At 36.3% G+C, this 24,749-nt stretch overlaps 3 protein-coding genes across 4 annotated transcripts in view; 2 read left to right on the top strand and 1 right to left on the bottom strand.

Moving 5' to 3' along the window:
• Positions 1 to 24,749, top strand: part of LOC129786570 (nuclear pore complex protein Nup88) — an 850,897-nt gene that overhangs the window by 18,067 nt on the left and 808,081 nt on the right. Inside the window, exon 2 of the mRNA XM_055821675.1 lies at positions 22,400 to 22,572. Coding sequence (XP_055677650.1) covers positions 22,400 to 22,572 — 173 coding nt within the window. The remainder of the gene's footprint in view (positions 1 to 22,399; positions 22,573 to 24,749) is intronic.
• LOC129786565 (uncharacterized) lies at positions 498 to 3,624 on the top strand. Its single transcript, XM_055821665.1, has 2 exons — positions 498 to 876; positions 939 to 3,624. Exon 2 carries the CDS (start codon positions 1,036 to 1,038, stop codon positions 3,442 to 3,444), a length of 2,409 nt encoding a protein of 802 aa, XP_055677640.1. The 5' UTR covers positions 498 to 876; positions 939 to 1,035; the 3' UTR covers positions 3,445 to 3,624.
• LOC129786593 (uncharacterized) overlaps positions 12,881 to 24,749 on the bottom strand; it is a 55,407-nt gene continuing 43,538 nt past the window's right edge. The window contains exon 4 of one of the 2 annotated variants that reach the window (XR_008750147.1): positions 12,881 to 13,858. The gene's annotated coding sequence lies outside the window, so the exon portion shown is untranslated. The remainder of the gene's footprint in view (positions 13,859 to 24,749) is intronic. The other variant, XR_008750145.1, reaches the window with a different exon arrangement.

Raw genomic sequence — 24,749 nt, 5'->3', positions numbered from 1 at the left:
ATGATTTGTTAAGATTTTTAATGTTTTCTTAAGAATGCCTTAAGTTTTCTTAATATTTCATAAGATTTTTTTAAGAAAAAACTTAAGATTTTGATTTTTAAGTTTCCCTTAGCGAAACTTAAGATATCTTCAGTCAGGCTGAATCGGGCTAAATGCACATTTTTCTATGATTTTTTCTGATCGCTTTCGGACATTGGAATTCGTAAAAAACATCAAAAATTTGCATTGTGCTCAACTTATTTAAGAAATCTTAAGTTTCCCTTAAAAAATTTAAGATTCTTAAATTTTTCCTGAGAAATATAATGTTTTTTCTCAAAGAAACTTATGAAAACTTAACATAACTTAACTTAACAGGAAAGTTTAAGAAAACTTAAGACTGTCTGATTAGTGAATTTCACCCAATTGAAATAAACAAAAATGAATATAGATTTTGTTGGTGATTGACACCAAAAGATTGGGAAGAAATATTATTAGCTTAAAAACTTTGAGAAATAAAAAATATAAATTTGCTGCATAGTGTAGAACACTAAACAATTAACGGGTTTACCCGATCTTTCCCCTTTCTCAATCTCACCCAAAATTACGCAAAATTATTATTCCATTGACTTTGACAGAGAAAAGACGTGAGTGTGGCACAGTGGAAATTAAATTAAAGAAAAACCCCAAATTTATTGTGAAAAATCATTTGTAATTAGTTTTAAATATATTGTAAGTGCTTTTAAAGAAAGTCTTTGAGTGCCTTCCGCCTGAGAAAATCCCGAAGAATTTACCCTGCAACGTTTCCAAGTCAGCCGGAAACCCATCTCGGAGCCGCAAGGAGAAAAATTTTGTTCCTTGCGAGCCCGAATATTGAGTAAGGCTCTGCTGTACTTGCAGGTTAGTGTACATTTTGGTCCTTGCGAGCCCGAATATTGAGTAAGGCTCTGCTGTACTTGCAGGTTAGTGTACATTTTGGTCAATCGAGCCTCTGAAAGAGGGACCCAGCGAAGTTCCATCTCCAATCTACCGTTCCAAGCACCGCTTCAACTGTGAACGATGAGTGCGATGCAGAAGAGGAACGATGTGGTGGCCTTGGTGAGCAGCGCTGAGAATTATGTGAAGACACTGGATGAAGCTCACCCGGAAAATTTGGATCGCCACGTGCTACGTACTCAGCACAACATCGTGTCAGCGATGCGCATCAAATTCTGCACCATCCAGGAGGAAATCATCAAGAATGAGCCCAGTGATGTGACGAAGGATGCGGAAGTAGTCAACAAAACACTGTTCCTCAAAAAATGTGATGCCATCCTCACGAAACTTTCCACGCTGATGAATAGTATGCCAGTTGATCCCAATGAGCTGCCAGATCCTACTCCGGGGCCATCAACATCCACATCTGAGACCGCGGAGTTCTGCAAGGTGATGCAGCAATTCATGAGGCAAAGTCAGGCGCAAATGCATGACCTTATGGAGATTCTCATCACACAAGCAAGTACAAATCAAACTCACAATGTAAATCCCTCAATGGTCAGGCTCCCACAAATAGATCTCCCTAAATTTGATGGTAGATATGCAGATTGGGTATCATTTAAAGATAGATTTAAGTCCACAGTAATTGATCACCCTAACCTTACCTCGGTGCAGAAATTAGACTACTTGAAAAGCTCCCTATCAGGCGATGCCTCCTCCACAATTAGGCATTTGAGTACAACTGAGGCAAATTTTGAGGTAGCGTGGAGATTGTTAGTTGAGCGTTTTGAAAGAAATAGTGAAATAGTCTCAGAACATGTCAGGACATTCTTTAGTATACCTCACGTATCCCAATCCGAACCATCCACGGCCATCCGCACAATTGCCAACACCCTGTCGGAGACTGTGATGGCCCTCGACGCACTCAATGTCACTCAACGAGATCCTTGGATTATCCAATACGCCCTCGACAAACTAGACACGGAATCTCGCGTACTTTGGGGGAGAGAAAATGGAAATGAGATGCCCACGTTGGAGAAATTCAAGAAGTTTTTGCACCAGAGATGTATCGATGCCCTTAATGCCACTGATGTCACACCAAAACCGTCTCAAAACTTACGCCAGCCAGTTGCGAAGCCAAATCCATCCAGTGCTTCCGGCTTCAAACGTCCAATTAGCCAAACCAATGCCTTTCCGGCCACGTCCGACAATGTAGCTTGCAAATGCTGCCATGAAGTTGGCCACCCTTTGTATCGATGTCAAAAGTTTTTGGACCTAACCTCAAACCAAAGGTACGAAACCGTTCGGGAGTTGAACTTGTGTAGAAATTGTTTGGCATCCCATCTCACCAATTCCTGCTCTTTCCACAAGTGCAGACGTTGCCAAGGAAAGCACAACATCCTGTTGCACGAATATTTTGCCCAAATACCGCCACAAACCGATCCGGTACCCACCGACTCACCCACGCCGACTGTTGAAGCAGATAGCACTCCGTCTGCCCACCTGAACACGCTAGTTGCCTCCGCCACCTCCCGGAATACTTCCTCCAGGGTCTACCTGGCGACAGCAGTGATCAATATCCTCGCAGCAGATGGATCCAAAGTGTCATGTAGAGTTCTCCTAGACAGTGGTGCTCAGGTATGTCTCATGACCTCCCGACTTGCCCAACAGTTAGGCCTTCCGACAGCCCCTTCGGACACTCGAGTATATGGTGTTGGTAAAAATGCTGCTCAGAGTACACATCAGGTGTCAGCAACCATTGAATCCCGTCTCTCTGGAGAATCTTTTAACGTCAATTGCCTCATTTTACCGCAAATTAGTGGAAACATACCCAATTGGACAACGGATCATAAGGCCATTAGAATTCCGGTGGGCGTGAAAATGGCAGATCCGCGCTGGGCGGAACAATCACCAGTGGATATGCTCATCTGTGGGGATGTGTATTGGTCGACAGTCTTGAATCATCGCATATCTTTGGGGACAGGATTACCACACTTGAGAGAAACCAAATTCGGATATGCGCTAGTAGGAGAACATCAATCAAATTCATCAGATGTGCGCCATGTTCATCTCAGCCAGGGAGACCATCCACAGCCTTCATCCCACACAAAGGATTTGTCGGGAAATGGGCTCCCGCACCCGGGGAGCGTTGCTCCAAATTCTTCACCACCTTTGCCCTGCCAAAGTGATTTATGGTTGAAGGATCATTGTGTGGACATTTCTCAACCTCCGGGCATGGCTCAATCCAATTCTTCTGAGGAAAATGCAAAAGAATCTGGACATTGTGCAGCACTGAGCCCAGTCAAGAAGAAGAAGAAGCCTCCGTACAGAGTCTCCGTAGAAATTCCGGGTTCCGTGAAACCATCAGGAGATTGCAAAACACCTACAGCACCTGGACTTCGTTGTTACTCAAAGGGCTCACCAGGGAAATCCGGGGAGCGAAGACCAACAAGTTTCGGAGCATCAACTTCGTCCAGCAACCTTGGTGAGTGATGGTTCGGAAGGGAAAAATAGTTTAGTAGAACATAGAATATAAATAGCAATAGAATGGGCCCATAGAAATAAGTTTGTAAAATTAAAAAAAAAATATCCTTTAGTTGAGATTTTATGTTAACTTTATGTTGTAGAAGGAATTCTCAGAACTCATTAAGAGTTCTGCCGGGGAGCATGTTGGTGATTGACACCAAAAGATTGGGAAGAAATATTATTAGCTTAAAAACTTTGAGAAATAAAAAATATAAATTTGCTGCATAGTGTAGAACACTAAACAATTAACGGGTTTACCCGATCTTTCCCCTTTCTCAATCTCACCCAAAATTACGCAAAATTATTATTCCATTGACTTTGACAGAGAAAAGACGTGAGTGTGGCACAGTGGAAATTAAATTAAAGAAAAACCCCAAATTTATTGTGAAAAATCATTTGTAATTAGTTTTAAATATATTGTAAGTGCTTTTAAAGAAAGTCTTTGAGTGCCTTCCGCCTGAGAAAATCCCGAAGAATTTACCCTGCAACGTTTCCAAGTCAGCCGGAAACCCATCTCGGAGCCGCAAGGAGAAAAATTTTGTTCCTTGCGAGCCCGAATATTGAGTAAGGCTCTGCTGTACTTGCAGGTTAGTGTACAGATTTCTTTTCTCTAATTTTCTTTTAAAAGTTAGAAAATCTCTTGGAATTTTTTACATTTAATTTTAATCAGAAAAAATCATTTTTTTCAACACTCATGAGTCAATGATTAATCCACCATTTATCCGTAATTAATTACCTTGTTGAAAAAAAAAAACATTCTCCCCCTCTTGGGTGAAATCAATTGAAAATTCTTGTACGAGATGACAATTAATGAGGCTGAAAAGGAGGTTGAAAAAAATGAATGTGTGTATCTTTTAAAGAAATTACCATGAACGTGAGATGAAGTTGATTTTTACGGTGCGAGGATGTAATAGATAGCTCTGGGTGACACCCTTCAAAAGAGTCTACCCCGGCAAAGTCATACTGATTAATTATCGAGCGACTACGGGTTGGTATATAGCTCTGCTTCTACTACCCTCATTGAGTTGATGCGTGGGGGGAGGTCAAATGACATATTCTCTCACCTTTTTTTTCGTTCCTCACAACTTCCTCCCAAGTCCCATCGTCACTTTACTCAATGTTGTATTTTGTACTTCATTTATGCTTCTGTCCCTCTCATAAAGTTAAAAAGTTGGTGTGCGCTGAGGTGTGGTGCAGGGGGGGGGGTGGAAATGTATATGAACGGTGCCCTTCGTGTTGATGAACATGTTAATTTGAAGCGCCTGTGCTATATGTATGTGTGATATGTATATAGCCTCTTGGATGGAAGAGGAAAAAAATCAAGGAGCGTCCTCAGAGACATTGACTGCTATTACAACTGGGACATACATTACTTGATGCTACTATGCTTTTTTTCTGCGCTCTCTCCCACTCCACCCTCATGCTCATTTACAAGCAATGCACTTCCTCTGTGGGACGTTTTTCACCATCAACCCCCAACACTTTGCTATATATTTTGTTGTGACAAAGTGATTGAATTAAAAAGCATCCCTCCCTTCACCCACCGGAGGAGGAGGAAAGCACAAAATAAGGCTAAAGAGATTGAGGTTATCTGTTGTGGTGAGAGGGAGACTTTGTGAAATTAATTTGAAGTCTTTTGCAGGTGAATCACCCTGTGCGCAATTAATTGATCAATAAAAAAATAAGTTTGAGGTGAAAAAAAGGAAAATTCCATTTGAAAAATGGAAGAAAAAATCATTGGTATGAAAAATCTCCTTCTAACTCTTTCACCTCACCCCCGTGGGTCATGAATAAATTCTTATGGGTTAGATTTCATCGTGAAAATATTGCGTGACTCACTAATTTTTATCAAACACACATATCCCACATATTATTAATGGAGGTGTAATGAAAATCGAAAATTTTTCATACCTCTCCCACAAACTCTTTTAGTTTTTTTTCGTTGGTAAAGTGAGATAGAGAAAAAAGGTATATAAGCTCTGGGGGTGGATCCAAAAAAGCCAATTTTTTCTATCCTTCACGCTGATCCCAATTTGATGGGTTTGACGGTGTCGTATGAGTTGAAAGAATGTGGCTTTGAAAGTGAATAATGACAGAAAGAATGACTCCCCCAAAAGTTGGAATGTGGTTGTGTATTGATATTCAAATGTAATTAATGATTTTAATATTAACTTGATGACTGTCACACACGTTGACCTCAGAGGGTGGGTGGCGCACACACTATTCCAATCGACGGGGATTAATTAATTAGGTGTGGAACTTAAATATAGCCAACTGGTCGATGGATAGTCAATTATGGAAGTGCTCTCTTGCCTTTTTTGTCCATCGAAAGAGGGTAGTTTTATTTTTTTGCCTTTACCCGTGGGATAATTATTTAATTACGTGGATTTTTATTCGATTTTTTGGTGTATTTAAGTCACAATATTCCCCTTTCCTCATTGAAAAAGTTTTGGAATTGTTTTCTTTGGAACATTCTGGGAAAACCTTGTTAATTAAGAATTTATCTTTTGTCAATTTTGTATCTCTTTGTTATAAAATTCTCCGTTAATTGGGGCAGCGGGTTAAACATCGAATTAGGAGATTAAAAGCCTCGGGTTCGAATACCAGTTGATATTTTTTTTCTTACTTTTTTTAACATTCAAACTCCTAATTTCTTTCGTTAAAATAAAAAAAAAAACAAACAAATAATATATTTTAATTAACAAAAGAATTAAACAATAAAGCACAAGAAAACTATATTAAAATGATAGAGAAAAATTAGTCCCATTTCTTTTTTTTTTGTTCCATCAGTACATGAGAAAGATATTGAGGAAATTTTCAGCTCGAGTTAGCACAGAAAATGTCTTCACGCTCCAAATGAGTAATCTCCTGAAAAGCTCTCCTTCGCATAATTTTACCCTCCCCACCCCCTGTCCCACTGATATGAGAGAGAGAAAAACTCCGCCGTGTGATGTACTTAAATGGCAATATTCCTTGAATGAGTGAGCAGTAAGTAAAAAATATGCTAATCTTTAGCCATAATCGCAATAAATCATCGAATGCAAAACACAATCGTTAGGCTTCCATTTTCAATAAATCAGATTCATGGGTGGAAGAGGAGGTTGTGCCCTCAAAAAAAAAAAATCCCGTCGCTCTTTTCCTTTCAAATTCTTCAAGGCGTCTCTCAGGGTTGAAGGTTTTTCTTCTTTTTTTTTGGTGGTGTATGTAGAGCTCAGGGGTGGATGTGTGATGATTTAGGGTGTGGGAATTTCAGCACAAAGTGTTACTTCGTTGTGGTACTGTGAAATCATTTTAGTGCGCGGGAATTTATAATGAGTATTTTTCCCCAATTTTCCACAAATACACACACCCTCGTGTTTGTGCGGTGTGGTTGCACCAAAGAGGCGCCCTACTTTTTTTTTCAGTACCAACCACGTCGCGGGGGATGTTCGCGAGTATAAATTTTTTGTACATTGAAACAGTCAAATGGTGGTGCCGTCTCCATACCACCGAAAAACCGATCAATTTAGTCTGCCAGAAACATTAAAATAATGTCGGTAATTTATATGATTCAATTTACATTATGTCACACTTCTATTTTGCACAGAGAAATAAAAAAAAAAATATCCATAGGTTCATGGGCCAATTCTGCGATTGAGGGGGTGGGGGCAGCAGAGGGATGAATGAATTTCATTATTCTATATATTGTTTTTAAGCTCTGTGTGTCGTGGAAAAATATGATAATAATTATATGAATGGACCTTTTAGGTGCGTGTGGGGGTGGTTAAAATTTACACAGAGGCAAAAAAAATATGAACAATGAAATAGTGGATGAAATAATAAAAGTGACACTGTGACGGATTATAAAATGAAAATTTTTGAATTTTATATTTAAAACAGAATGTTTGGGGAGGTATCTCTTGCATTTTATGAGGTGAAACGCATGACTCTATTAAATAAATTATTTTATTTTTATTCATCCCCCTGGTTATGGGGTGATGGTGGAGTTTATCTCAATGATTCATCCCCTTTCTCATATATTTTTCCTATATAATAATTATCCCTCCTTCGAATGACGTCCATTTGGGAAAATTGACGAATAGTAATAATTTATAAACATTAGAAACAGAAGAAGACTCAATTTTAGGGGGATGTTTCAGGGGGTGCATCCCTTAAGGGGAGAAATCTCAATGTTCAGCTTCATTAAATTATTGGTGTGTCACACAGGGGGGGGGGGGGAAGGGGAATGTAGATAAAAAGACTGAAATATAAAAATCCGTCGATTTATATTTCTTAAAACTAAACGACATGCCATTTTTCTCTTTTTTTTTCTTTTATGTTGAACAGAAAAAAATCTTACCCTCGTGAATTTGAGCTTTTCTTTTCTTTTCCATTCTTTTTTCTTAAGGTGTTGACTTTCCTCTTCACCGTGTGACACTAATGCAATTTAACCAATCAATCACGAGACAATTCTTAGGAGGATTTGTGTTTTTCTTAGGTTTTTTTATTGGCTCGTGTGTTAAAGAAGATTTTGAAAATTTAAGTGAATTAAATATTGAGAAATTGATAAGTTAAAGAATTTTTCAAATGGAATTTATTTAAGAAGAAATTCTAATAAAATTCTCAGGGAGAAGAAAATAGATGAAAAATTTAAAATAAAATATTCTTGGAAAACTCTTAAAGAAACTTCTTCAGTAAAAGAATTAAATTAATAGCTCTGAATGACTTTCCGAGGAGACAGCTACCTATGAAAATTTGTGGACAGCATTATGTATTTTTTTCTTGAATTTTCAATGTATTTTCTCCCGCTTTTCATTATTGGATATTATTAAATTTTTAAAATTCGCCGTGAAATTGTCTTATGCATAAGATAGGGACAGGGATAGGGAGCTATTTGAGATATTTCAATTTTCTGCTTCCTTTTAATTTCGCCATCTACCTCCCCCTAATCTTTGTATTTTCTCTGGGTGAAAATAGCTTCTTGACGCGGATGATTAAATCATTGCTTCTTTTCCCATCGTTCTTATATTTCCCTTCTCACACTTTGATGGAAAATTCCCTTCAATGGAGCAATTTCTTCACATAATTTCCGATTTTTCTCTTTTTCTTTTAAACTTTGTGCACGAGACGATGGATTTATCCCGAATTATTATTAAAACTTTGCAAAGAAGGGACAAAACATTAAAATGATTGTTATCTACACACAAAAAATCGTATTTAGTAGAAGGTTAAGAGAACCGTGTAAAAGTGCAAATGACGGAAGATTTTTCTCATCACCAGCGGAGAAAAATTGAGGAAAAAGGTCCCTCTTGAGTGTTTTTCCATTTAATTTTTTTTCTTCAAGGGAACAAGACACAATTAAGAGGTTGTCATTTGGTCGATTAATTTGTGTTTTTCTCATTCACTTTTCAATTTAGATCATGTCCCTTAGAGATGGTTGAAATACACGTTGGAGGTGGAATAATCTATTAAAATTGTCTTACACCGTGGTGGAAAATTAAGATGTGTTTAGTGGAGGAAGAAAAAACGGTCTGTCATTAAATGAATTTTCCACAAATTTGCAAGCTTCAGTGGGAAATTGATACACTGAAAAAAAAATGAAAATGAATCAATTAAGTAGTTTACTTTTAATTTAAAAAATCAGGATATTTTTTAGGATGAGAAAAGGAGGCTTTTTATATTTTCTAGCGACGTTTCGCCATGGAAAAAATTAATTTTCTTTCACAATAATCATTGGAAAATCGAAAAAGATTTTCTTTCAGTGCTTTTTTATCCTTTCCATATGGTTAAATTGTAATTTCTCCATGGTGAAAAACGATCGAAAAGAGAGAAGAGAAAATAACCACAAATCGTTTGGAAACATCTTCGAAAGTGTTCTCACCTTTGATGAGAAATATAGAAAAATTAATTAATTAAATATTCCCTGAGCCATCCGGCTCGAACGACGCCAAGTAGGCAGAAAAACTGCACACAAAAATTGCACTTTAACTCAATTTATTCACAAAATATAAACAAATTTTCTTCCCACAACAATTTATTTTACTTTATTCTTCAGCGGAAGTTGGGAAAAGTGACATATTTATTATTTGTTTCAAGAAAGTTTCATTACTGAAAACATGAAAAATAAGGGTTTATAAAAAATTGAAACTTATGAAATTTTCAAATGCAAATATAATGACAAAATTAATTTTCCTTCCCGGTTATGCGGGAACAGAAAGTAATCGAAATTCAATTAGGGGTTTTCCGTTTTCACTTTGAGAGAGAGAGCGGGGGGTTGATTTGTGTTTGGGGGGATGATGATTCCTGTGAGTGTGGAGGGCCCAATTTTCCGCCCCAAAATGAAAGTGAATAGGATGCTTTTCGGGAGGGGGCGGGATGAGGGCAACGTGGAGGGAATTTGTGGAGGAATGGGGTGATTTATCGGTTGAAATTCACCATATAGGCGATTACGCCCGCAACATCCCCCCAGAGAAGTGTGCGCTAACCCCTTTTTGCAACCCTCTCCTGCTCAATTTGAACTTGTGTGGGGAAATATTTCAACACAACGCACTCTTCCAATGGGAAGTTAATGGGGTTGGGGGTGAAGGGGGGTGGTGTTGCACAAAAAAAAGCAAACGGAGAGTTTGGGAGGTGATTGTTGGTTGTTTGGCAAATTGTGCAAAAGTGGTTTGAATTGTATTGTTGGTACGTGTGTGAAGCAAAACCACGCGATTATGTAGACTTTTTTTTGGCATGTCCTACACCACCCCTGCAAAATTCGTGGTTGGGGTGTCTTTTATTTGGGTGCAAAACAAAATGCATGGAGCGAACATTTGTGCTGTGGGAGAGCTTCTTCTCGGAGCAAGTTTGAATTTTTAGCTGTGCAAATTGAACGGATGGCAAATGAAAATTGATAATTTATTGTGCAAAATGATGTTTTAATTGGTTCGACGGTTTTTTTTCTTACTTCTCACTGTGAGCTCAGCAATCCCCCTTTGCTTTCCTTTAGGCTTTCTCTTGGAAAATATAGGGAAAATTCTCGCGAAAAGTGTCAGATGTTCTTAATCCAATTATGGAAATTTTAAGGCGTACGGAAAATTATTTTTTTTTCGAAGGAAATTTTTCAAGCAATATCAATAGACTTTTAATAGATTTTTCTTCTTTATCTCATGCAATTTCCATATTTGCCTTTTATCTCACCATCCCATCCCCTCAAGTTCTGTGTTGGGAATTTAAAAGAAAGTCGATTTGAAGTTTTTTTTTCGAGACTCTTAACAATTTTTCCACCTTCCCCGAGAATTTTCTTTTTCAAGGGATGAAAACGCAAAAAAAGAGGCAATGAAGGTTTTTTTTCATACTCAAATTTTCCATTTAAATTAAAATTATCGCTGTTGATCGAAAGATGAGAAATATAAAATATTCTTATAATCTTATTTTGTTGAAATTACCAGGAAAAGTATGAGAGATTTTGTTGATCTTCCTGCGTGGCAAAAGTCCTTTGCAATTTTACCTGATTTTCAATGACGTTCCTGCCCATCTAGCGTGGCGGGAAAAAATCAAGAAAGTTTGGGGGGGAAATTTATTCCTTCCTGCGTGGTGAAAATGGTGGAAAAATAATAAATTGAATTCGAATTCAATTAAAACATTCCGCCAAAGTTAAATAACATTTTTTCCTCTCATTCTTTAGCTGTTTTTTTTTACTCTTGAACGATAATCAAAAATGTTTTTTTTATGAAAAATTAATTCTTGAGGGAAAATTTATCTTTGTGGGTGGGGGTTGATTTTAGAGGAGTTGTGGAATTTTCCAAAGAGAGGTATCCACCTACCTATTTGGAATTTCTCAATTGGTTGATGAGCCTGTGGAGCGGGGGTGGAAGGGGGTGAAAAGTTATCAAATTTATTACATCATAAACACAGTAGAACAAGTAAAACTATTTCCATTTACTTATAAACACTCCACACTCTCATGCAAAATACCTCAAAGGATGGTCGTTTTCTATTTTACAAAACCCTTCTGCGTCCCTCTAAGCATCCTACAATGCATGCAAGAAATCTCTTATATGTAAGACGGAGGGTGGGGGAGGGAATGAGACTCCCCCTTGTTCTTGGGCGCCGTACAGGAGGGTTGAAAATAAGGAGAATTTCCTCATGTTGGAAGTTTTCAAGTGAAAATTTACACCACCCACCAGAAGAGCCTATATTTTCCGAGGTACTTAATGCGATATTAATGAACAACAAGAATTTCATTAAAGATTATTTGTGTATCAAAAGGCGTCCAGTAAATTATCAAATAGTTCGCCCCTGTTGACAGTTTAAATGGTGTGTTCCTATCTGAGGCTGTTCAATATATATGTGAAAATTGTCTGTTAGAAGATACTTCACACGCTTTTTGTCTGTGTGTGCGCGATTTTCCACGCATTTAGGGGCTGAGGGGGTAGTCGGGAAATTTCTCTCGAATATAAACTCCCCAAAAAAGCCATAAGTGATGGTATCGGTGCAAATTTTCAGGGTGTAATTATACATTCCATTACAATTTGTCGATTTTATGACCCCAACATTTCCTACAGCTGTAAATTTCCTTGAATTCCGTGAAGTTCTTTTTGTCGTCTTTTAAGTGTAGGTGGGTGTTTGAATTGAGGGATAATTTTGAAAGGAAAAATTCATGAGAATATTTTATGAAAAACTATATTTTATAATTTTTTTTAAAGTAATTTATTGAATTCAGAGACAATTATAGGCTAAATATTTTGTAATTTTAAGGAGAAATTCTGGTATTTCTTTAAATTCTTTGAAAAAACATCGGAATCTATTGAAAAAAGTAAAGAAATCAACTAGTTTTCTTCTTTAAAGTAATTTATTGAATTCAGAGACAATTATAGGCTAAATATTTTGTAATTTTAAATAGAAATTCCGGTTTTTTTTTTAATTCTTTGAAGAAACATCGGAATCTATTGAAATAAGTAAAGAAATCAACTAGTTTTCTTCCAGCGACGTTTTGATTTTATTTTAAAGTAATTTATTGAATTCAGAGACAATTATAGGCTAAATATTTTGTAATTTTAAATAGAAATTCTGTTTTTTTTTAATTCTTTGAAGAAACATCGGAATCTATAGAAAAAAGTAAAGAAATTAACTAGTTTTCTTCCAGAGACGTTTTTATTTTAAATTTATCACTGAAATATTTGATTTTTGCGTTAAAATTAGCTTGAAAGTATTCTATTCTTTCAGGAGAAGAGTAATGCATTAATAAAGGCATGGTCTGAAATTTCCATTTAAATTAAGAGCTTTTGATAATTTTTTCTTCTTATTGTTTCTTATAAATATTTATCTGATCTAGAAGTCATTATTGACATCCACACAGCCTATTTCTTTTCTAACTTTTGACATTTTATTTTTAACCTTTGACTGTCATTCAAACGTTTGACGTTTTCTATATCAGTTCAAATTTTTTTTAATTCTTTTAATTTCATTAGGATTTTTTTTAATACTAAAAATAATTATTTTTAAACACTAACGGAAAACCTAATCTGACTTAACTTTTAGGGTATTTAGACACCTTAATACCCTCTCTAGCTACACCAATGGGAAAAATAAATTCTCGCTGAATTTTATTGCATTCTGAACACTGCTAAAAGTGCTTTGAAGGAAAAAATCCTTCGCTATTTTCGAATTTATATCCATTCACAGACGCGCTGGAATTGAAGTCAAATGCGGTAGATAATGGTGGTGGTAGTGCAGAGGGGGGTGGGGTGCAAAGAAATGAGCCCAAGTCTTCGCGTATGATGGTGGGCAATAGATCAAGCAATAATGGAATATTTATCGGCGTAATTAGCTTTTATAGCCATAATCTTAAAATATGGATCTCTTAAGTTTTCGACTCATTCTCTCTTTTGGCGTTTTTTTTTATTACACTCCACCACCAAAAGCTAGGCAAAGAACCACCACGCGCCCTTTCGCTTATAGAAAATATATCGAAAGTGGGTAAAAAGGAATTTTCTTCATCATCCCTACCCCCACGTAAAGGAGGTTTTACCTTCAAATCCAATTTTCTTCGGTCAGTGTCTGTGGAGGAGTTAAAAGTTCATGAAAAATGGTGGTTCGCTGCGGTTTTTTTTCATCTGGCAATTTGGGATCTCATTTATGTGATTTATTGTGAATTATTAACGATTCGTGGAATGTTAGTTTATTTCTCGGAGCAGGATTTATTTTGGCCATTCCTCGGCATCGTGAGGCGTCGTCTCTCAATTATGTTGTGTATTTTTTTCTTCTCTGGTGCAATTTTCCTCCGTTTTTCCCCGCACGCAATTGCTCCTCGAAACTTCGGTGTGGTGGTTTATTCACTGTATAGGAATATTTAATATTTTTTTTGTTCATCTTCCTTTGTGTCAGGGTGGATGAGAGAAAAATTCAGCAGCCAATTCATCTGTAACAAGATTTGAAAACTTTTTTATTTTCTTCTCACCCATTCAATATTTTTTTGTTCTCCCGGCGAATTTTCCACTGGGAGCATTTTTTTATTCTCAATGAGCAATACTCCACGAGGGTGGTAATGGTTAGAGTTTGTCGGGGATGTAGAGGAGGGGTGGAATATAGTAATAAAATAATAATAAAAAGTTTTTTAATCAATACACGCGTAAGGTATTTGAGTCTACGGAGAGAGAGAGAGAAAAGTATGATTAAGTTAATTTACATCAACATGTCTTGGAGCAGGTTAACATTTACTGGACATAGTGAGATACAAGGGGGTGTTTATCTGCGGAATATTTTAATTTTTCTTTAAAAAATTATCCGAATAATGGCAAATATTCCGAGTATTTCTTACAGATAGACAGGATATCCTTTAAAAACCGAATAACTTCTTTTTGGCTTAAAAATCCTTTTCGGACACGAGTTTAGTACTTTTTAAGGTTAAAATTAACACTTATCAGGCTTAAATTAAGTACTTTCAGGCCTTAATTTAGTCCATTTTTAGGTTTGTAGTCTTTAATCTTTTTTGTGACTAAATACTAAGAGATGTTTACCTGCCAAATTATTCTTTTTGCGCATTAACGGAATATTTTCAAAGATCTAAATATTTTCTTCTAGATAAACACCCCTCGGTGAATTAGGATACAACCAATAAAACATAAAAATTTCCTTAATAAATGAGCTGCAAAGAAGATAAAAATTAAAACATTTTTCTCTTCCTTTTTTCTTCATTTAATATCCGGCCAATGTGCAAGAAAAATTAATGATGATCATTTGGTCCATTGAATTTCTACTTCAATAATATAATTTATTCCATTGCAAAAGGGGGTTAAGATTATATACAACTTACAAGGCGAAAAAAAAGTAGATATAAGCTCAACGTCAAAAGCGAGAGGTGGTTGGAAAGAAAAGTTACAATCCCATGGATGATATAAAAAAAAGTATAACAGATTTACGCAATTCCCCCATCTCTCATATCTCAAAGAGAGCAAAGAAAAAAAAGAGAAAAAAGTAGAAAAGGGGATATGTCCTCCCCCCCTCGTGCTGTTGTCTTCGTCACAGAAGACCTACCCCTCACACCACCTCGGGGGTTGATGGTATAAATATAATCGTGGGTGCGGAAGAAGCGTATTTCTCGAGCCATTTGCATTTTTTTGGCGTAAAAATTAATCACCAATTTTTAATTACCAAGCTCTTATAGTCTTCGACAAGAATGTTAATATTCGAGATTTTTTTCTTTGCGCTCTCTCGCACCCTGGTGTGCCTCCCACACCCCCATCTATTTCTTATCCCAGCCGCCCATCCACTTCATCAAGAGCCAAAAGGGAATGGACGATGTAATTTGAGAAGAGTTTCACAATTTGACGAGTTCCTGCCATTGCTATATAACCTGCGGCCATTAGAAGTGATAGAAGCTTCATCCCACACTCTCGTGGAATACTCATTCACCCTGCCTATATAGCTACCACCCCATGGTACACACGGATGTATAAAAATACTTCATGGATTGTGGGTGTTTTGGTGCAAGAAAAAAATGATAATAACAGAATGGACAAGGCAGGGGGGTGGGGTGGGTTTGAAGATATTTTTTTTCGTGTTTCTAATTTTTCAAATGGGGCTAAAATGGCATGAAAAGACACACAGAACATTAAGAAAAGAGGGGTGATGATTCTCAAGTAGATTGTCTTGAGAATTTGCTCTCATTTCAATTGCTTTCATTGTATCCACATGGGAATTTATTCGCATCAACATTAGCTGAAGGATGGAAGGAGGAAAAGCCATTGAAATGCATATTTTCACTTTCAATTTTCAGTATTAAATGTTTGTAATGCTGAGGAGGGAAAAATCAAACTTTGACATTTGAACTGTAAGCACAGAGGACGATATAAGTAGATGGACAACGGGCTAAGTATTTCATACGCCCATTCGCACATATAAATTTGAGTGTGCAAAATTTATTTTAGAAAGGTTACTCAAATCAAAGAAATGTTTGAAAATCAATCAGGAATTCTTAGATAATATAATTTCTTAAATATCTTGAAGTTAAAAGTTTTTCAAGTTTGGTCTTTAACACAAAGAAGATTAATACGTTTTGTAGAAAATCATTTTGTTAATTTTCTTTGTTTTTTGACGATGATTTACACAAACTTTCACCAAAATCGACCCTGTAGGTTTTTTACAATAAATGAAAATGCGAAGTCAAACTCCAAATGTATCCGTGACACTATAAAATGTTTCCGTGATGCCTGGCAATGTATCCGTGACGCCAAAAAATGCATCCGTGACGCCAAAAAATGCATCCGTGACGCCAAAAATGTATCCGTGACGTCAAAAATGTATCCGTTACGCCAAAAAATGCATCCGTGACGCCAAAAAATGCATTCGTGACGCCTGAAAATGTATCCGTGACGCCTGAAAATGCATCCATGACGCCTGAAAATTTATCCGTGACGCTAAAAATGTATCCGTGACGTCAAAAATGTATCCGTGACGCCTGAAAATGTATCCGTGACACCAAAAAATGCATTCGTGACGCCAAAAAATGCATTCGTGACGCCTGAAAATGTATCCGTGACGCCAAAAATGTGTCCGTGACGCCAAAAAATGTATCCGTGACGCCAAAAATGTATCCGTGACGCCAAAAATGTATCCGTGACGTCAAAAATGTATCCGTGACGCCAAAAATGTATCCGTGACGCCAAAAATGTATCCGTGACGCCAAAAATGTATCCGTGACGCTAAAAATTTATCCGTGACGCTAAAAATTTATCCGTGACGTCAAAAATGTATCCGTGACGCCTGAAAATGTATCCGTGACGCCTGAAAATGCATTCGTGACGCCAAAAAATGCATTCGTGACGCCTGAAAATGCATTCGTGACGCCTGAAAATGTATCCGTGACGCCAAAAATGTATCCGTGACGCCAAAAAATGTATCCGTGACGTCAAAAATGTATCCGTGACGCCAAAAATGTATCCGTGACGCCAAAAATGTATCCGTGACGTCAAAAATGTATCCGTGACGTCAAAAATGTATCCGTGACGCCTGAAAATGTATCCGTGACGCCTGAAAATGTATCCGTGACGCCAAAAATGTATCCGTGACGCCAAAAATGTATCCGTGACGCCAAAAATGTATCCGTGACGCCTGAAAATGCATTCGTGACGCCAAAAAATGCATTCGTGACGCCTGAAAATGTATCCGTAACGCCAAAAATGTATCCGTGACGCCAAAAATGTATCCGTGACGCCAAAAATGTATCCGTGACGCCAAAAATGTATCCGTGACGCCAAAAAATGTATCCGTGACGCCAAAAATGTATCCGTGACGCCAAAAATGTATCCGTGACGTCAAAAATGTATCCGTGACGCCTGAAAATGTATCCGTGACGCCAAAAATGTATCCGTGACGTCAAAAATGTATCCGTGACGCCTGAAAATGTATCCGTGACGCCACAAATGTATCCGTGACGCTAAAAATTTATCCGTGACGCTAAAAATGTATCCGTGACGCCAAAAATGTATCCGTTACGCCAAAAAATGTATCCGTGACGCCACAAATGTATCCGTGACGCCACAAATGTATCCGTGACGCTAAAAATTTATCCGTGACGCTAAAAATGTATCCGTGACGTCAAAAATGTATCCGTGACGCCTGAAAATGTATCCGTGACGCCTGAAAATGTATCCGTGACACCAAAAAATGCATTCGTGACGCCAAAAAATGCATTCGTGACGCCTGAAAATGTATCCGTGACGCCAAAAATGTATCCGTGACGCCAAAAAATGTATCCGTGACGCCAAAAATGTATCCGTGACGCTAAAAATTTATCCGTGACGCTAAAAATGTATCCGTGACGTCAAAAATGTATCCGTGACGCCTGAAAATGTATCCGTGACACCAAAAAATGCATTCGTGACGCCAAAAATGTATCCGTGACGCCAAAAATGTATCCGTGACGCCAAAAATGTATCCGTGACGTCAAAAATGTATCCGTGACGCCAAAAAATGTATCCGTGACGCCAAAAATGTATCCGTGACGTCAAAAATGTATCCGTGACGCCTGAAAATGTATCCGTGACGCCAAAAATGTATCCGTGACGCCAAAAATGTATCCGTGACGTCAAAAATGTATCCGTGACGCCAAAAATGTATCCGTGACGTCAAAAATGTATCCGTGACGCCTGAAAATGTATCCGTGACGCCAAAAATGTATCCGTGACGCCAAAAATGTATCCGTGACGTCAAAAATGTATCCGTGACGCCAAAAATGTATCCGTGACGCCTGAAAATGTATCCGTGACGCCTGAAAATGTATCCGTGACGCCTGAAAATGTATCCGTGACGCCAAAAATGTATCCGTGACGTCAAAAATGCATCCGTGACGTCTAAAAATGTATCCGTGACGCCAAAAAATGCATCCGTGACGCCTGAAAATTTATCCGTGTCGATTAAAAATGTATCCATGGCGATCAAATTTGTATTACAGTGAAAATGAATGAATTTTGAGATCACTCCAAACGCGGTGTTTATCTGGCGAATTTTTCGATCTTCTTGGCGAATAGTCCAATAAATCCGAAGATCCGAAAATTTTTATTCAGATAAACAAATAATTTAATATTTTTTTGTTGATATTTATGGATTATAAAAGATTAGCTCTTTCTTTTATCTGTAAGAGGTCTAACCATTTTTTATTAATTCAAAATATAACAAAACGCTGTAATCAAAATATTTTTTTGTGAAAAAGTCCGTTTCAATATTGAAAATAAACATCTTCTTGAATATTACAAGTAACTCACATTTGCCCGGGGGTTTCAACAAGCTGATGTAAAATAATAAATTTTCTCATCATTTCTCAACAAAGATTGGCTTAAAAGGAGAACACCCTTTTTAATTTTTATGACTGGGAGCTGGTGGTGCCATCTAACAATTTTGCAGCATGAAGACTTCCGGTTGTTCCTCTATATAAATCTATATACTTAAAGCTGTAAGGTTATTCTTGTTATTTTGTAGTATATATTTCTCTAAATTCACCTTCAAAATCTTCCCTTAAAAGAATTTCAAAGAAAAAGAAGTAGAATACAGTTTGTAAAGTCTATTCTTTCAATGGAAATTATACCTTGAAAATTGCCGAGTTCCAGTACTTTATGAACTCACGTATTCAGAAAAGCTCTCTAGCATTTTTCTCAAAAAAATTTTCCACGAAATAGCGTGGATGGGGATGATCATAAAAATAAGAGAGAAAAAAATCACAAGCACTAAAAATTTCTGATTTAATTTTTTTGTTCCACCCACCTTCGTCATTCTTATCATTCTGAGGTGTATTCAGGGAGAGTATAGAAGAAGAAAAAATATATATATCAGTTGGGGGTGGGTGGGTGCAAAAAAAATGGTTTACAAACCACGAAAGAAAACATCTCCTCAAACACACAAAAAAAAACTTTTCCACCTTTAGCTCCTCTCGCGCGCGCGTTAATATCATTCTTTTCCCATTCCATTTGATGGTGCGGAGGAGGTGCTTCGTCTTCGGGACATCACGGTGGGAAGAGGAAGAAGAAGAAGAGGAAAAAAAAGATTTTTCATTAAAGGAAAATGCAATCAGAAACTCACCGCATGACAACACGGGAGATATATCTTTGGTATTTGTTTTATTTTCACATCCCTCGCACACCCTTCAAACATCCCACGACGGTGGATGTCTCTTCCTTACCACCCAGCATCCCTCTGTGTGGAATCATTGCCTTTTTACTTTTTTTTTTATATACACGATTTTTCATGTACATACATATTTTTGTTCTTGCTCCAGCGCTAATATTTGCTTTTATTATAAAAACCACGCGATTTTTCTTTATTATGTTTTCTTATCATTACAATCGCAAATAATGAAACGGAAAGGAAATTTTTCCATCCTCGATGGATACGTATATATATACAATGCCGGTGTACAAAAGCACCATCCAGAATACCTATTAACTTGAAATTAAACGTCTGTTTTCATCGCCTTGAGCCACAAACACGCATATCATTCATTTTCTAGTGCCTTCCTGGATCATCTTTTCCATCCACACGGTTGGTATCTTCCATTTCTTACGTCCTCCCCCGCGCACTCCTCCGCATCAGTCGTTGCAGCGCGATTTTTGTCGCAGGTTCCTTTAACATTCACAACCCCGGAAAATGGTACCAACCACCCCCACAGAGCGTGCAAAAAAAAACTGATGAGGGAGGCAGCCATTTGAATTTTGTGGCACAGTGAAGTTAACGAAGGACGAAAGAGAAAAAAATTGATACGACCGAGTTGGTACTTAAAATTAAATTGAATCATAAGACAATATCTTATTCTTGTGCTCATGATACATCCCTCATTATTCTCCTTTACCGCATAATCTATGCTGTCTTATGCTGCACTGAGCATCATTTTCACGATAAGAATCCACAGTGTGTGTGTACCTCGCGCAATGGAGATATATAATTTAAATTGAAAATTAGAGATAGGCAAGAGAGGAGACGTAAGATGGATATTTTTATTCTATTCCAATTACTTCTTCCTCCATCCCCGTGGTGGGTAGCATCACCTCTGCCACTTCATGATAACATCAATGTCATTTTCGAAAGGAATATAATGAGAATTTCCTCCACATTCCACCCAGAATTTGCTGACGATGGTCCGCATGGGCCTCGTGGCGTAAAGAGAAAGAAATAATTCAGAGTAAAAGCAATATCCGCTGATACGATGGTTCCATTTTCCCATATTTATATATAAAATGTATTTTTTATTGTAATAAGCATAATTTTCTTGATAGGAGGAAATTGCTGGAAAATAGAAAATACCATACCCTCCTCCGTGTCACATCTCCTTCAAATCCACTTTGATTTTTTTCTTGCTTTGCCTTCTCACCAAAAAATAACACAAAAAAGATAAAAACCGCACGTACACAATCTTCTTCCTCATTCCGCGAGAAAATATATCGCAAAATGAGAGAAAAAAAAGCCGAAAGAAAGAAGCTTCTCGAAAATTAATAAGTATTATCATTTAAGTTCAATCAGAAGACCTTTTCTCCGCGAGGCGTGCAAAAAAAAAAAACAGAGGAAAAAGCTTTTTTCTTCGTCTATTTAGCGCAAAGTCAGATAGCAATAGGCAAAATATTTGGGAAATAAATTATAAAGTAAATGTAAAACAAACTGATGGCATGGAATTACAGAAAGAATTAATATTTTGTGGATTCACAAAGGGACAGTACAAAATTTTAGCCTAAGAAGTGATATTCAATTTAGTACTTTATAGGCTTAAATTTAGTACTTTTTCCCATTGTATTCAGTATACTTTTCCAGCTAGAATTTACTATGTTTTAGGAGGAACTTAGTATGTTTTCTGCTAGAATTTAGTACTTTTTCGGCTTCAATTTCTTACTTCAACTATATTTTAGTATTTTTTTGAAAATTGAATCTTATGAAGTAAATTCAATAATTAAAAGTACTAAATTCTAGGTGAAAACATACTAAATTCCAGTAAAAAATAACGTAAATTCTAACTAAACATGTTATGAATTCAATCGGAATTAGTACTAAATTTAAGCCGAGAAAGTACTAAATTTAAGCCGAAATAGTACTAAATTCTATCTTAAAAAATTCTTTTAAAGCAGTAAATTCAAACCGAGAATGTTGTAAATTCAAGTCGAACACGTACTAAATTTTATCTAAAAATAACAATAATCAGATCTTTGGAAATATTGTAATTAATTAATCTTCGGAGTAAAAATATTCATCAGATAAACACCGTTCTAGAAAACAGTCAGAAAGAACTTTAAAGAGCCGTGAAAATGTAATTTTCTTTTAAAAACTCGTTAAAAAAATTAATAAAATGTCAAAAATTGTAAGGAATTGTTATAAAATGTGACAATTTGTAAGGAAAGAAAAGAAAAGATTTGTCAGAATCTAACCCTCAGTGTAATCTTATTCATTTTGATTGAGCTTATAGCTGTAATATTTAAAAAAAAAAAAAAACCTTCATAATGCATTTGAAAAAGAAAAATTCTAAACTCTTACCTGAATTTTAAAACAAAGAAAAAAAAAACGTTTTGTAAATTTTTTCCTGGGATCTTTGTAATAAGAATTGATGGATCAACCGCGATTTACATTGCACACGAAGGATTTAAATAAATGCCATTCGGTGTGTGATGAAGGAAAAGCTACCTGGAGGATGGAAAATATTATGGACGTGACACGTTGACGTTAGCAGGAAAAAAAATTGATGGCATTTGTCCTGCTGTAGATTGTGTGGAAAATTGCGCACGAAAAGAGTCACATTGGGCCTCTCTCTCTGTACCTTTATACGTAGAATTTTCATAGAGAGGTGTTGGCAATTTTTCTACACTGAACAATTTTTCTCCATTTTTTCCAACGACTTTTCACATGGAAAAATCTGTGATTTGATTTTTCACTCAGCACTTTTCTTCATTTCCCATGTTTGAGCGTTTTTTTTTTCTCCCGCAATTTTCAGACATTGATTCCATCAGCAACTTTTCCATACACCGTCGACAGAATTGTACCGTCGTTGGATGGAAATTTCGTGGCAGTGAGTGGAAATCGTGGGGTCTCCCTGTTGGAACTACCAAGGAGATGGGGTACAAATGGACTGTATCGTGGCGATGGGAGGGAGAACATTATATGCAGGTATGTTGGTGCATTACATATAGTAAAAGTTGAAAGCAAAAGAGTTGGTGAAATATAATACAAAATTATGTGCAAAGATACACAGGGTGGGCATTTAAAAGTGTACAGAGTGGCAGGGACGAAAATGCAAAGGAGTAACTTTTGTAATTTATAGAATTATTTCTCTATTGTCCCCGCGTTCACTTTATACACTCAAAATTTTCGCAATACGAACGATGCTAAGAGATGAATTTTAACCCCTCAAAGTTCCTTTTTTTACGTCTTCCTTTTTCACACACAAAGAGTCAAGTGTTGTAGTTTTTTTTTTGGTGCTCCTACAAGGCGAGAGAGTCAAAAATGAATTTGCTCCACTAGTGGTAGTTTACATAATTTAACCCCACCGGTGCAACAGAGGGTAGGTTGGGGTGAGGAGGAGGAAGAAATATTTAAAAGTGGCAAAATGTGGAAATAAGTGAACCAAAGTGAACTTTCCCAAAAAATATCCCATGGACTTTTCACACAGAAAACTATTATAGAATGGGTTGAGGTGGGTACTTTTGCCATATTATTAATGTTGGTAGTTTTCGGGGGTGGAAAAGAGTGAAAATTGTCCCTAAACATAACGTTGGGATTGTATATAGGGTGGACTACATACAGAGATCCTTGGTAGATTAACAATTCTTTTAATGGCTCTTAATGTGCTTGTCGCACATTAAAACACAATATTATAATCCATGAGCATCAACAATTGCCCGGCAAAAGTTGGAAAGTCGTATATGGGTGCTTTTTCTCATCCACACTCTGAGTCTCCACCATCATCATTTGGGGAATCTCTTCTCTTTTGTCTTTGAATCCTGTAAGATTTGCAGGAGGATCAAAGTCTCTCGCGTTGTGTTGCTAAAAAAAAGACATGGATGGAGAGAAATTGGGCAATAAAGTTATTTTTTGCCATGAATTATCCAGTTTGATTAGAAATTGATTTTTTCCTGCGATAAATCCGCGAAATTGTCTTATGTTCCATTGGAAATTCTTCACAGTTTTTCCACATTTATTTGTTAAAAAAAAGACATGAATGGGGGAGATGGGCAATAAAGTATTTTCCCCATGAAATTGTCCAGTTTGATGAGAAATTAGTTTTTTTCCTAATTTTTCCTACGACAAATCCGCGAAATTGTCTTATTTTCCACTGGAAATTCTCCACAGTTTTTCCACATTTATTTACAAACATTTTCCTTGTCACTAAAAACATTTAAAAATAACTCCATTTTATTTTTTTTAAATTCATGTAAATCTTTGAGAATTTTTTATCAATTATTTTTTCAAATGAAAGATTGGAATATTTCAAGAATTTCCTCGAAAATATCGAATCTGTTTCTCTCTAAGAAAATTTTCTTTAGATTGCCATGCATTTTAAAAGAAAATTTTCAAATTATTGAAGTTTCTTTTATTTTGAACAAAATCTAAGAAAAACAACTGTAAATAAATATGGAGAAAATGTGGAAATTTTCCAGTAGAGCATGGGACAATTTCGCAAACTTATCGTAGGAAGAATTTTCAAATACCGTAAAATGGGGTGTATAGGATCACTGGGGTGAATAGAATCAGCAATCTGGGAAAATCTTTGATCGTAAATTTTGACAAAAATATGTTTTTAAATTTCGAAATCATACCACCGAAAGGAACATTAGACTATATAGAGTTAGTTAGAGAATATTAGAATTTTTTTCAAAAAAAATTTTCCTTTATTTTTCAAATTTTAAAAAATGCTCTGTTTTACCCTAAATTGGTTGACCCATAAAACTTTACTTGTTCTGAAAAGAACGAAAGTTCTGAAAGTATAATTCTGCTGCCATTCAACGCTCTTTTTATTCAAGAAAAGAGATTAGTAAAGACATTTTATATAAAAAATTATTTTTTTCTATTTTTAGTGCTTTTTTGATTTCATGTCACTTAATTTAAAAATTTGGGGTGAATAGAATCACTAATTTGCATACTTCAAGGGGCTTCTAAAATGATTATTTGACTATAATGTGCTAAAAATGAGATAAGATATGAGATGTAGAAGCAAGAAGAATGTTAAATCTGAAGATTTAACCCTTAACCCTTAATCCTTTAACCCTTTTAGGACCGATTGAACGTTTTCGCAAATATCTCGATTTTGAAAATTTCTTTTTTTTAGCTAGTTAATCTTTATTTAT

The sequence above is a fragment of the Lutzomyia longipalpis genome, chromosome 1 (genome assembly GCF_024334085.1).
Source record: "Lutzomyia longipalpis isolate SR_M1_2022 chromosome 1, ASM2433408v1".
NCBI lineage: Eukaryota > Metazoa > Arthropoda > Insecta > Diptera > Psychodidae > Lutzomyia > Lutzomyia longipalpis.
Note: the sequence above shows the minus strand (reverse complement) of the source record. Positions and strands in the feature narration are given on the sequence as shown.